This window comes from Natator depressus, chromosome 6, assembly GCF_965152275.1.
Source record: "Natator depressus isolate rNatDep1 chromosome 6, rNatDep2.hap1, whole genome shotgun sequence".
Lineage (NCBI taxonomy): Eukaryota > Metazoa > Chordata > Testudines > Cheloniidae > Natator > Natator depressus.
This window is the reverse complement of record NC_134239.1, coordinates 28,521,187-28,533,190: the sequence shown is the minus strand read 5'-3', so window position 1 is coordinate 28,533,190 and position 12,004 is coordinate 28,521,187. Positions and strand designations below refer to the sequence as shown.

The 12,004-nt window shown below is 46.3% G+C and overlaps 1 protein-coding gene across 1 annotated transcript in view; it reads left to right on the top strand.

The window, feature by feature from the left end:
* TMEM86A (transmembrane protein 86A) overlaps window positions 1-10,993 on the top strand; it is a 42,872-nt gene extending 31,879 nt beyond the window's left edge. Inside the window, exons 2-3 of the mRNA XM_074954875.1 lie at window positions 1,703-1,967; window positions 6,283-10,993. Coding sequence (XP_074810976.1) covers window positions 1,703-1,967; window positions 6,283-6,710 — 693 coding nt within the window. The 3' untranslated portion in view covers window positions 6,711-10,993. The remainder of the gene's footprint in view (window positions 1-1,702; window positions 1,968-6,282) is intronic.
* The last annotated feature ends 1,011 nt before the right edge of the window (window positions 10,994-12,004 follow it).

Here is a 12,004-nt window from a genome sequence, read left to right as displayed (position 1 = left end):
ATTCTGACTGAACAAACGATCCCCAAACCATCAGTGCTGGGGAGCTACACACATCTAGCAGTGGCCATGGGGACAGTCAATAGAAACAGTTGATCTAGGGTCTCCAGAAAATTAGGAGCTGTAAATCCCTCTGCTGTGGGCATGAAGGTCGTGCCCTCTGAGACAATTAGGGTATATGCTCACCGTGCTGAATACAGCCTCCTTATTAACACTGCTTGGAGACACACAATATAATAACCCCTGGCCACTTAAGAATACATGATGTTTGTAAAAACAATAAGGAGTCTGGTGGCACCTTAAAGCCTAACAGATTTATTTGGGCATAAGCTTTTGTGGGTAAAAAAAACCCACTTCTTCAGATACACGATGCATGATGTTTGTGTTTGTCTCATTTGTGGGCCAGAATCTAGTCTCAGTGACATCAGTGTAAATCCAGAGTAACTCCATTAGAATAGATGAGAGCAAACATAATTTGGGAGATTTTCCATGAGCCGTCACGTATCAGCTGATGGTTGGCTTTCCACTGTGGGGTACTTTACTCTGTTTTGTTTTAACTCCATCAATGACCTCTTCACAACCATCCACCAATGGCTCTGTTGGAAGTTCTGTTGCTTTGGATTCTACTGGGGGAGCTGGTCCTCCCCCAGGACTCCAGCAGCTGTCAGGCATGATTCCCGTAATAAGCTGACAGCTGTGCAAGGTAACCTCCTTTTCCCCTACCCAGCTGTGTACAGCATCTAAGATCCTTTTAGCTCTTGGGAATAACATGGTTAGAGGGAAAAAAATCTACCTCATTTTAATTCCTTATGTGTTTTTCCCTATATGGCCTAAAGTGGAGAGAGACACTAGGCTATAGCAGCATAGCATAATGGTTCCCCTTAGATCATCCCACTGTTTAGAGATGGGCCCAAACTGGATCACACCCTCAGATTTGGGATAAGTTTGGATCTGGACTGAGAACTTTGCCCCTTAGGACTCTCTTTATGGTGGGCACACACTGGAACACCAAATTCAGACACTCACAAACATTGGGATAGTTCATATCTGGACTCTGCGGCTCTGTCCCATATGCATTGTTTTTACCGTGTATAGCTCACCTGCTGCACTTTGCACCTGGGGTTACATAATGGGACCCTGACCTAGTCATGGGCCCTAGCTGCTATTGCAATGCTAATAACCATCATCAGCATCTGTTCAAAGAGCATTTGTGTTTGTGAAGATGCACCTTCTCCCCACACAGCTGTCTGATACCAGGCTATAACTGATGCTGCATCTCCTAGGCCACAAGATTTGGCAAGGGGATGCTAAAGAGGGTCTGATCCAAAGCCAATTGAAGTGAATGAAAAGATTTACACTGACTTTAGCAAGCTTTGGATCAGGCCCTCAGTGTATTTCAAAGGCAGTAGAGCATTTTACACTTTCTTCCCCCACTTCCACTCAAAACCAAACAAACCCCAAACCCTTATTTTTGGGACAGAGGCTCAGGACAGCTCCTTGGCTGAACAGCTAATGGGAGTGAAGAATGTGTTAAAGTTCAAGTGGCTTTTTGCCTGATGGGTAAATGCTGCCAGTCGCAGGGACTCTCTGAACTAGAAAGGAAGCAGCCTTTCAAAGCCAAGGGGTGCATTCTACAAAGGAGTTTATTATAGTGTAGCCTCTAATGATCCTATTGATTTTTTTTTAAATGACTTGTTTCTTTTAGGTGAAGAGTGAAGGCCCCAAGCTGGTGCCATTTTTTAAAGCCACTTGTGTCTATTTCGTCCTCTGGCTGCCAACTTCCAGCCCTTCCTGGTTCAGTGCCCTCATCAAGTGTCTGCCCATCTTCTGCTTATGGGTTTTTCTGCTGGCACATGGAATCAATTTCTTAGTCGCACATCGAAGCGCCAATAGGATCCTAGCAGGGTTAATATTCTCCGCAGTGGGGGATGCCTTCCTCATATGGCAGGAGCAAGGCTACTTTGTTCATGGTAAGTGATACGCCAGTTCTGAAGGGATGTAATAGCAACCAGTTAAATGTATCACTAAATAAATGCTCTTATGCAGAGGGTTTATATATTTATTCTTTCATTTTTACTTATATGAATAACCCATTGTCATGGCAGTAGGAAGGACTCATCCCATGCATAAATCCCTTGCACTGAAATTAGAGGGGTTGCACCATGGATGGACATGACCCATGTCCTCCTCTGTACTCACATTCCAAGAGCCTGGGGTTAGCTGATAGCTCTGTCATGGTGCTGGCCCAGGATTGATTCTCAGCATCTGTCCTCATTCCCTGGACTGGCAGGACTTGGGAATGTGGCAGAATGACCTCACACCACTCAGCAGTTAGCAGCTGGCTGGGCTCTGTGCAATCATCTCTTATACAAGGATAGCTGCGATGATGTGCACTCCCAAGGCCCAGCGTAAAGCAGAGAACGAGTGAAGGGGAAAGTGGCTCCTCAATGTTCTAACAGGGAAGCATGTGATTAGGGAGCAGGGTGGGGGCAGTGGTTAGTCATATGCACTTGGAACCAGAGCTGGGGTTCGGGTCAAGTGCCAAGGGAAAAGGTCGCTGCCAGAGACCAAGTCAGGAGGAGACGCTGGAGTTTAGTCTGGGGTAGAGTGTAGGAGCAAAGACCTTGAGCAATGCAGGAACAGATGGTGGTCTGGGATAAGGAGAAACAGGCTGCAAGGCAGGAAACAGGAGTCAGGCACATAGGTAGGGTGTGTAGTAACAGGCAACCAAGGATTCCTCTAGTCACTCAGACAACTTCCTATTCCTCTTTCTGGTTTAAGTAGTGCATCTAAGTCAATTAGTGGGGCTAGACATCTTGACATCTCCCCCGCAGTCAGGAGCTTTGTGGGCAGAGCCCTATGCAAGCTAGAGCTTCACTAGCCTCCTTCTCCCATCAGTCATTCAGGTGAGCTTCTGGGTGGTGGCTGGGGTTTGAGGCCCATGATCCTTCAGTGCCCCTGCGGCTAGAGGTGGGTGATAGAAACCACTAGGCCTAGCCCTAATTAGAGGTGTGCTGACTTGAGTCACAACCTATCTTGAAAATGGAGAACTTTCAGCAAGCTTTGATCAGGTCCCTCTCACCAAAGGCTCTTAAGCAAACTAAGCATTCTTGTCATAAAAGGGAAGGTCATCTCATAGTTCAGTAACTGGTTAAAAAAAGATAGGAAACAAAGGGCAGGAATAAATTGTGAATTTTCATAGTGGAGGGGGTAAATAGCAGGGTCCCCCAAGGATCTATGCCGGACCACTGCTGTTCAACATATTTATAAATTGGGGGAGGTGGGGGGGAAAGATGGGGAGGGAGAATAAAAAAAAAGGTAAACAGTGAGGTGGCAAAGTTTGCAGAGGATACTAAATTACTTAAGATAAGTCCAAAGCGGACTGTGAAGTGTCAAAAGGATCTCACAAAACAGAGTGACTGGGCAACAAAATAGCAGATGAAACTCAGTGTTGATAAATGCAAAGTAATGCACATTGGAAACCATAATCCCAACTATACATACAAAATGAGAGTCTCAATTAGCTGTTTCCACTCAAGAATGAGATCTTGGAGTCATTGTGGATCGTTCTCTGAAAACATCTGCTCAATGTGCAGCGGCAGTCAAAACAAACAGAATGTTAGGAACCATTAGGAAAGGGAGAGATAAAACAGAAAAGGTCATTCTATAGAGTCATTGTACACTCACACCTTGAATACCATCTCTAAAAGGATATATTAGAATTGGGGGAGGGAAAAGTAAAGAGAAGGGCAATGAAAATGATTGGAATATGAAACAGCTTCCATATGAAGAGAGATTGAGAGAGACTGGGAGTGTTTAACCTAGAAAAGAGACAACTAAGGGGGTGGGATATGAGAGTCTATAAAATAATGAATGGTGTGGAGGAAGTAAGTGTTATTTACCCCTTCACATAACGTAAGAACCAGGGGTCACCCAATGAAATCAACAGGCCGCAGGTTTAAAACATAAGGAAGTAATTCTTCACACAACGCACAGTCAACCTGTGGAACTCATTGCTGGGAATGTTGTGAAGGCTAAAGATGTAAGTGGGTTAAAAAAAAATTCTGGAGGATAGGTCCATCAATGGCTATTAGCCAAGATGGTCAGGGACGCAACCCAATACACTGGGTGTCCCTAAACCTCTGACTGCCAGAAGCTGGGAGTGGGGATGATGGGGTGGATCACTCGATTCATTGCCCTGTTCTGTTCACTCCTCTGTAGCATCTGGCACTGGTTACTGCCAGAAGACAGGGTACTGGGCTAGATGGACCATTGGTCTGACCCATTGTGGCTGTTCTTATGAATACCCATCAGCCCATTTTCTTCAGGAGCTGCTGACAATTTTGTCTTGCCTCCTCAAATGTTTGAACTGAGGTTTTCAAAGCAGTCTGGGCTAGTGGTTGTCAACCTTTTCACAACCCTTTCCTATCAATGGCAAAAAACTATGTTAACACAGAAGTAAGCTTGCCTGGCTGAGTTGAGCAAAGCTCAATCAGAAAACGCAGCGTTAATGGTGCCCATGCTACCTTGACTCTACCCTCTTTTAGGAATGCCCTAATATGCCCTGTTAACACACATACGTTTACGCTGCCAACCCCACAGTTGCTGAAATGTAAGAGCTCTTCACCACCTTTTACAACCCATTCACTTTCACCACAGGAGGACTGTAGAGTACTTACAAGAGTTGAAGTTTAGCACATATAAAATGTTAGGAATGGAGACTAACTGTATTCCTATATTAGCACATGCACACTAAAAAAAAGTTAAATTGGTAAAATTCTCTACTCCTCATGTTTAGCTCATTAAGTCTCCCCTCCTGTTCCCTGAATTAGTCTTGAGGCCCTCGTTTGCTCTATTCTTCTCCCCCCACCCCATTTCATCCCTCTCCTCTAGTGCCCTTTCCCATCTACCTAGCCTTGTGCCCAACATGTGGGCTCTGCCTCTCCGCTCAGTCTACCAGTTCCATTCTGTGGATGCACCAGCAATCTGAGCTGTGATCAGCTGGCCATAGCACAACAAGACGCTCCCCAGTGCGGAGGGGGCAGTGCCGCCTGGTTGAGTTGTTTTAGCACAGTGTGTTGGCTTGTGAGCATGACAGACACAGAGTACAAACTTGTCACTGGTGGATTTTAGTTGCTAAGGAGCTCCTGTTCCCCTTGTACCAGGGCATCACGATATAATTTTAAGCCACTGGCCTGCTGTGGCGCTCAGATTTCCATGGTTTTATTTAGGCATGAAAACTTCCAGCCAAGTTAACAAATCTGCATGAACAGAATGGAACAGACTTTCAGTGTATGTAGGTCTGTGGGCTGAGGGTGGGAGAAGGGAGCTGAAATTATTTTGGAGTCCATCATGTGTGACTGGCAAGACCAACTAGTAATCAGCACCTGCTGCAACACATGGTGACATTTCTTGTCAGATGGACTAGTGCAGAGTGATTAACATATGGGCAATTCCTTCCTACACCAACATCCGGGATTTCTCAAGGGTGTGTTTTACTTCAAAGGGAAGCTTGTTTGGTTTTCTCAGATCAAATCCACTTTTGATTCGTTTGGGTCCTGCAAGTAGCCATAAAAAAAATTGGCAGGTTAAACTGGTGTAATCCTGGCCAGCTGCTTCCTTCCAGTTTATGATTCTGCTATCAGTGGGTGGAGATGATGTTTAGACCTAGGTCCAGCTGAGTCCCAGGTTGGAGTTTGGGTCTGTGGCTAAGGCCAGAGAGTTTGGGTCTGAATTTGGAGGTGTTGAAATCTTTGATAATTGCTCTCACAATATTTGGATTCCATTGATCTGGGAAAAGGTTCCTTCCAGTTTTGGCACCACCCAGAAAAAACTCTACGGGTGTTTACAGATCTGGGATCTCAAACCTGCCTTCCTCTGCTCTGAAATTCAAAAAAGAGGTTAGGTCTGAAAGACTTGAGTTGTTTCTTCCTGATTTATCTGTAAAGTTAGCAGAGGTGGTTGTCTAAAAGGCAGAGCAGCATTATCCTCAGTGTGACTGTGGGTACATCAGGACATTTTCCTAGGGCAGGAACCAGCCTGACCAGGGTAGCCTCCTCTACAGATGTCACTGAATTAAGTGTCCCCCCCCCCCCCCTCTAGGGATGGGATTTTCAGAAGGGCTGAATGTTGGCCTACCTCTGCTCCCACTAAATTCATGTGGGAGTTTTACCACTGGGGGCAGAATTAAGACAGCACCTTCCCTGTGACTGTTTATTCTGATGTAGTCATAAATTAGTTATGCCCATTAAAGCTCACACTTGCTGTGTCAATGCCTCTTTCCAGGTCTGCTGATGTTTGCCATCACACACATCCTGTACTCCTCAGCATTTGGGATGAAGCCTTTGGACCTGAAAGCTGGCTTTGTGATGACCCTTGTCTCCAGCTTCTGCTACACCTTCCTGTACTACTACCTCTCAGGCCCATTCACCTACCTGGTTGCTGTCTACATCGCTTTGATCGGCTTCATGGGGTGGCGCGCCATTGCTGGGGTGCAGCTGTGCAATGACCTCTGGACTTGGACCAAGCTTTCAGCCTGCATCGGAGCAGTGCTTTTCATGGTGTCAGATCTGACCATTGCAGTTAACAAGTTCTGCTTCCCGGTGCCCTACTCACGTGCCATCATCATGGCCACTTACTATGCAGCCCAGATGCTCATTGCACTCTCAGCTGTGGAGAGCAGGGATGAAGAGGACTTCAAAAAGAGGAATTAGATGGAACGCCAGCAGGCTCGTGAACTGCATGGATTATAACTGGGGTGCTGTAGTAACATTAGTCGCTGAAGGAGATCTCCAGCTCTCAAGGTGCATTGGTGATAGAGATTTTGCTTCTTTAAAGCATTCTCTTTGTTTTTTTTAAATCTGACTCTCCTTGAATGTAATTTACTTCAGTGTGGAGACCACACTGGAAAATTTAGACTGCTTCTACAGTAGCTACTCATTGACCTTTTCCTCTTGGAAGCTTCAGGAGTCCTCTCTAAAACATTGTATTTGTTAATCCTGAAGCTGGTTCTGAATGTTATGGAAGGAGAAGGCTAATTTAAAAAGAGACCGTGAAAAGAGGCTAGGCAGGTTAAGAGGCTTGCCTTCCAGCCTGGGCACACATGTCCCAATCCCAGCTAAGGTGATAGGGATGTGACAATGAGCTTAGGTGGTGACTAGACTAGACCCCAGTTGTGGCCATTACAAAGCCACTACACAGGGTGCAGCAACTGACAGCCTCTGCTCAAAGAAAGCCCAGGAGTAGCATAGCAAGAGGATAGGTAGTGCAGGTCAGGGCTGAAGTACATTGGTAAGAATTGGGTGGTGGGAAACTTGCACTGCACCGGATTCTAACCGGGGCTCTTTTGTGAATTCCAAATTCATGCAACTTCCGATTTAAATGCCATTCAAAGTTTCTGCCCAGCGTGAATGCTGCTGAGCATTTAGTATGCTATACACTTGCAGAAGCAACAACAGAATGCAATAACATTCTGAACTTTGAGAAAATGGGAAATGAAAGGCATTCTTTAAGCAGGCTGGGTTACGAGGAAAGGATACGTGCATGAAAGTTAATGAGCAGTTTTAGCAGGCAACTTTCAGCATTTGCTTGCCTAGGGTAGTCCTGTGGCCATGTGCTAAGATATATGATGGAACAATGGGTCTGTCTTTCAGCATCAGGCCTCACCCCCTGTTATCAGTAGCTTTGTTGACTGAATTAATAAGCCTGGTAAACCTCCTGCACCTCCTCCGTAGGTGTTGAGAGCTCTTGAATCAGTGACAATGTTTGTGCCAACCCCAAAACACTCCAAAACAAAAAGGCAAAGTATTAAAACACAAAGCATATAAAGAAATGCACACTGGGGTATAGCATACTTTGATCACTGTGAAATTACTGCAGACCCAAGTTTATAGATGCATCATTAGTGTTAACAGGCAATTGTTTTAACTGTGAGCTTGGCAGATTTTCAGGGAAACCTATTTATTCAATTAAGGCTAGTAGGCTTCTCTGTATTTGCATGTCTACACACTTGACCCTATACATATGTGCACAGTAGTATGGTATTAGGAGCCACCATACACAACCTGAGTTGGGGTATTCTGTGCTTTGCATCACACTTTTGGAGATACATTCCACTAAGAAATCATAATTTATTTTTTCCTGGGCTCACATTCTATCCATAATGTGGGAATTGGGAGACTGGAATTTGACATTTAAGCATTTATTGCTCAGTATTTACAGCTGCTAATAAGTGAGAATACTTTGCATATTTGCACATATTTAATATACTCCTTACTTGGGGTCTTTTATTTGTCTGTGAGCATTTTCCCTTACCTACAAAGCCAGCTACGTAGAACAAGTGTCTGTTTTTTGCCAGTCAGTGGCAAAGAACCAAGTTTGTGCCACTTGACTTGGCAAAGCCCACTTTGAGGCTAAACTACCTGAAAAGAACAATTCTGTGCATTCAAACCGACTCACCTCCATTTCTCCTAACGTCGTGGAGCCTATAAGAAAAATTAGAACCATTAGAGATGGGAAAAACATATTTCCAACCAACCCAAACTATTTGGCAATCTTATCCTCCCCTCTGCCATAGCAAGAGTATCTCTTCCATTAGACTCTGTTAAAGGATTCTGGTGAGGTATTTTTAATTTCACAATTATAATTTTACTTTTCAATAGTTCCTTCCCTCCTGCATGCTGTTTAATTTATTGTGGGTTGCTCACAAGTGCTGAGCTGCTGCTGCCCGTGATTTGTCTTTGATGCATGACAAGTGGATGGAGAGGCATTTCCTATGGATATACAGTGATAGTGCATCAAGGGGGCTTTCCTCTCCCTTTCCCAAATCGGATGGTGTCCCTTGAACGTTTGTTTTGTGGCCCTTCCTCCCATGGTACTCACATGAGTAGTCCTATTGATTCTAATGAGACCATGCGGGTGAATAACTGTTCCTACACGTGAGTGAGGAGTTCACAAGTGGGCCCTGTCACAGGGTGCTCTACTCACCACAGGATGGCACCTCCTCCTGGTGGTTCTGAGGATTAGCTCTACCAGACTAACACCCTTTCCCATAGTTGCAATCCACCTCTCTGTCTATAGCCCCTCTTTCACTCCAGGAGCTGCTGCTTCCTCTTAATGATCTGGCTAGACAGCTGAATCACAAAGTGGTTTCCCCTTCCACCATACTCTTTCAGAGTCTCCTTCCACAGGCAGTCCTCACACCCACTGGACTGACAACATCACTCCAGCAGTCTTCATGTTTGCTGCCCTTAGCACTACCACTCTGCAGTGGTTGGTAGGGGAACCCAAGCCTGCCCTCTATTTGGGGTTCCAGGCCAGGCCCCTGTAGTGAACAGTTAAGGCCTGGCTCTGTCCCAATCTTACCGCTCTCACCGCAGTCTCCTTCCTACTGTGAGTCTTCTCCCTTACCTCAGGAAGTGAGACAATAGACTTCCTCCCTACTACCTTCTTACACTAGCTCCATCTCCTGGCTTTGTAGAATGCTTGCCTATCCCCTCACAGGTGAGCTTCCTTCTAATTAGCTTCCTCCAGTCTAAATCTCCCCTATTTGCATCCTAATTGGTTGATGAGGCTTGACTAGGCCTAATGCAGCCCTTACTGTGGGGAGTACCTCTCATCATAGGCCCTGTGCAGTGAGAGCTTTGTTTTTGCACCTGGCATTTCTGAGCCTGAGTCTGCAGGTTTCTTGTAGGTCAGTTGCCATGCCCTGACTGAGGACTTGTCTATACATACAGGGCTGCAGCAGCACTGATGCAGTGCGCGGGTGTAGCACTTAGTGAAGACACTACCTATGCTGACAGGAGAGCTTCTCTCATCGGTGTAGTGCTGTCTACAGCTGCAGTTCAGCTGGTTTAACTGCGTTGCTCAAGGGTGTGGATTTTCCACACCACTGCATGACGTAGTTCTGCCGACATAAGTCTGTAGTGCAGAGCAAGCCTCAGTTTCTGCTGCAGCCCTGCTCACTATGCCCCTTGGAATCCAGCAATAGTCCCTTTAGTTCACATGCTCCTCTAGCCTTTGCTCTTTGTGGGGTCTCCCAGCACTGTTCCCCCTTACAAAGGCAGCTCCTGTTTTCCCTGTTATTAAGATATTGAAAGTAAATGGCAGGTTTTTCAGGACCAAATATGACACAAAGAGACACGGTCAGATCTAAATTAGTCCCAAATGTAGAGTTAGTAATGGTATCCACAAGTGGTGTAAATGGGCCATTGATTTCTGTGGAGCTTTGCCAGTTTACACCAGCTGCAGATTTGGCCCACAGTTTGCAAAGCCCTTTGGGCTAAACCCTGCTATCTACATAGTAAGACACTATTAGTCACTGAATGGTCTGTGCATTAAGTCCATGAATTGAAAGAAAATGGTCTTTATCTGTGCCTGGTTGCAAGGGTGAACACACCACTTCTGCCAGGGAAGTACCAGATGGGTGACCATCTCCTAAGTGCAGCACCTCCACCGGACACCCTCTTCTCTTGTGTGTCTGTCTCGAAGGGAGATGCTGGGAGAGAGACAGGCACTGCTAGAACAAACCAGGCTGCAGTTTTGGGTTTAATTAGAGAGCTACATGGGTGAGCACCCCAGAGTCTCTCAACCAACCCCCTGATTTTATATTACATACAAACTCTTCCGAGCCAATAACGCTGATGGAATGGCATTGTTTTGGACTCTTACCTGAGAATGCTGCAGTTTAGGAAAATATAATTCCACTTTGATTTAACCTCCTATAAAATATGTGGGCTTCCATTCTCTGGTTCACCCAAGGAGTGCTTGGCATAGGCTGGAGAGGGGGCAAAGATCTCTTGAAGAGACTTTTGCACCTTGCCAAATCTGTAGCCCTCTGGCCACATGGTCAGGCTCTAGTGTAAAGTGAAGTGGCCTGAGGGCTGCCATGATATAAGGCAGGGGTGGCCAACCTAAGCCTGAGAAGGAGCCAGAATTTACCAATGTACATTGCCAAAGAGCCACAGTAATAGGTCAGCAGCTCCCCACCCACCCCGCTCCCAGCACCTCCCGCCCACCAGCAGCCTCACGGCTCAGCCCCTCCCCCTCCCTCCCCGCACCTCCTGATCAGCTGTTTTGTGGCATGCAGGAGGCTCTGGAGGGGAGGGGAGAGGAGCTAGGGGACGGCGAGCTTAGGGGAGGGGGTGGGAAGGGGTGGAGTGGGGGCAGGGGCTGTGGTAGAGCCAGGGGTTGAGCAGTGAGCACCCCCTGGCACATTGGAAAGTTGGTGCCTGTAGCTCCAGCCCCGGAGTCGGTGCCTATACAAGGAGCCGTGTATTAACTTTTGAAGAGCTGGATGTGGCTCCGGAGCCACAGGTTGGCCACTCCTGATATAAGGGAACGCTGATCATGTCTCCCTGTGTGAGTGTTAGCAACAGAGGACAGCTTCTGCTCCTCTCCTTGGCTTGGTGATGCTCCCACAAACCTTCCTTCTCCTTGGCTGATGCGAAGAGTGCTCTCTCCTGGCTTTCTCCTGTGTTACAGTTCAGCTCACGAGTAGCACTTAATCCATGGGACGACTGGCAGAGTACAGCACTATTCTACCTGAGCACGGCTGACAGGACCAGTGGGCAGTATTAGCAGCAGTGTGAGATAGGCCGCTGCAATGAGAACACCCCACACTTTCTTTACTGAGTAGTTGTCACACCCACCAGTAGCCCTACATATTGGGATTCAGTATGTTGAACAGACATTTTGGCCTAGATCCCCAATAGTACTATTCAGACTCTTAACTTCCATTGAGTTCAATGAGGATCTGGGCCTTCCTTCCAAGGACTCTTCATATTTTAGAAAATTTAAGTACCATTGCAAAAGGCTGGGTTAACAATAGTGCCCCCCAGAAGCATCTGCTGCTTTATAAACATACACCAGAAAGGTTAGCTGCATTACTGAGGGGGAACACATTGTAAATAGCACAGGCCCCTGTAATCTCCTCCCTCTAATGCTGTTGCACAATATTTCCCGTATTCATTCACTCAAGGGATTGCTTCTGCTAGAGCGACCAGCTGTA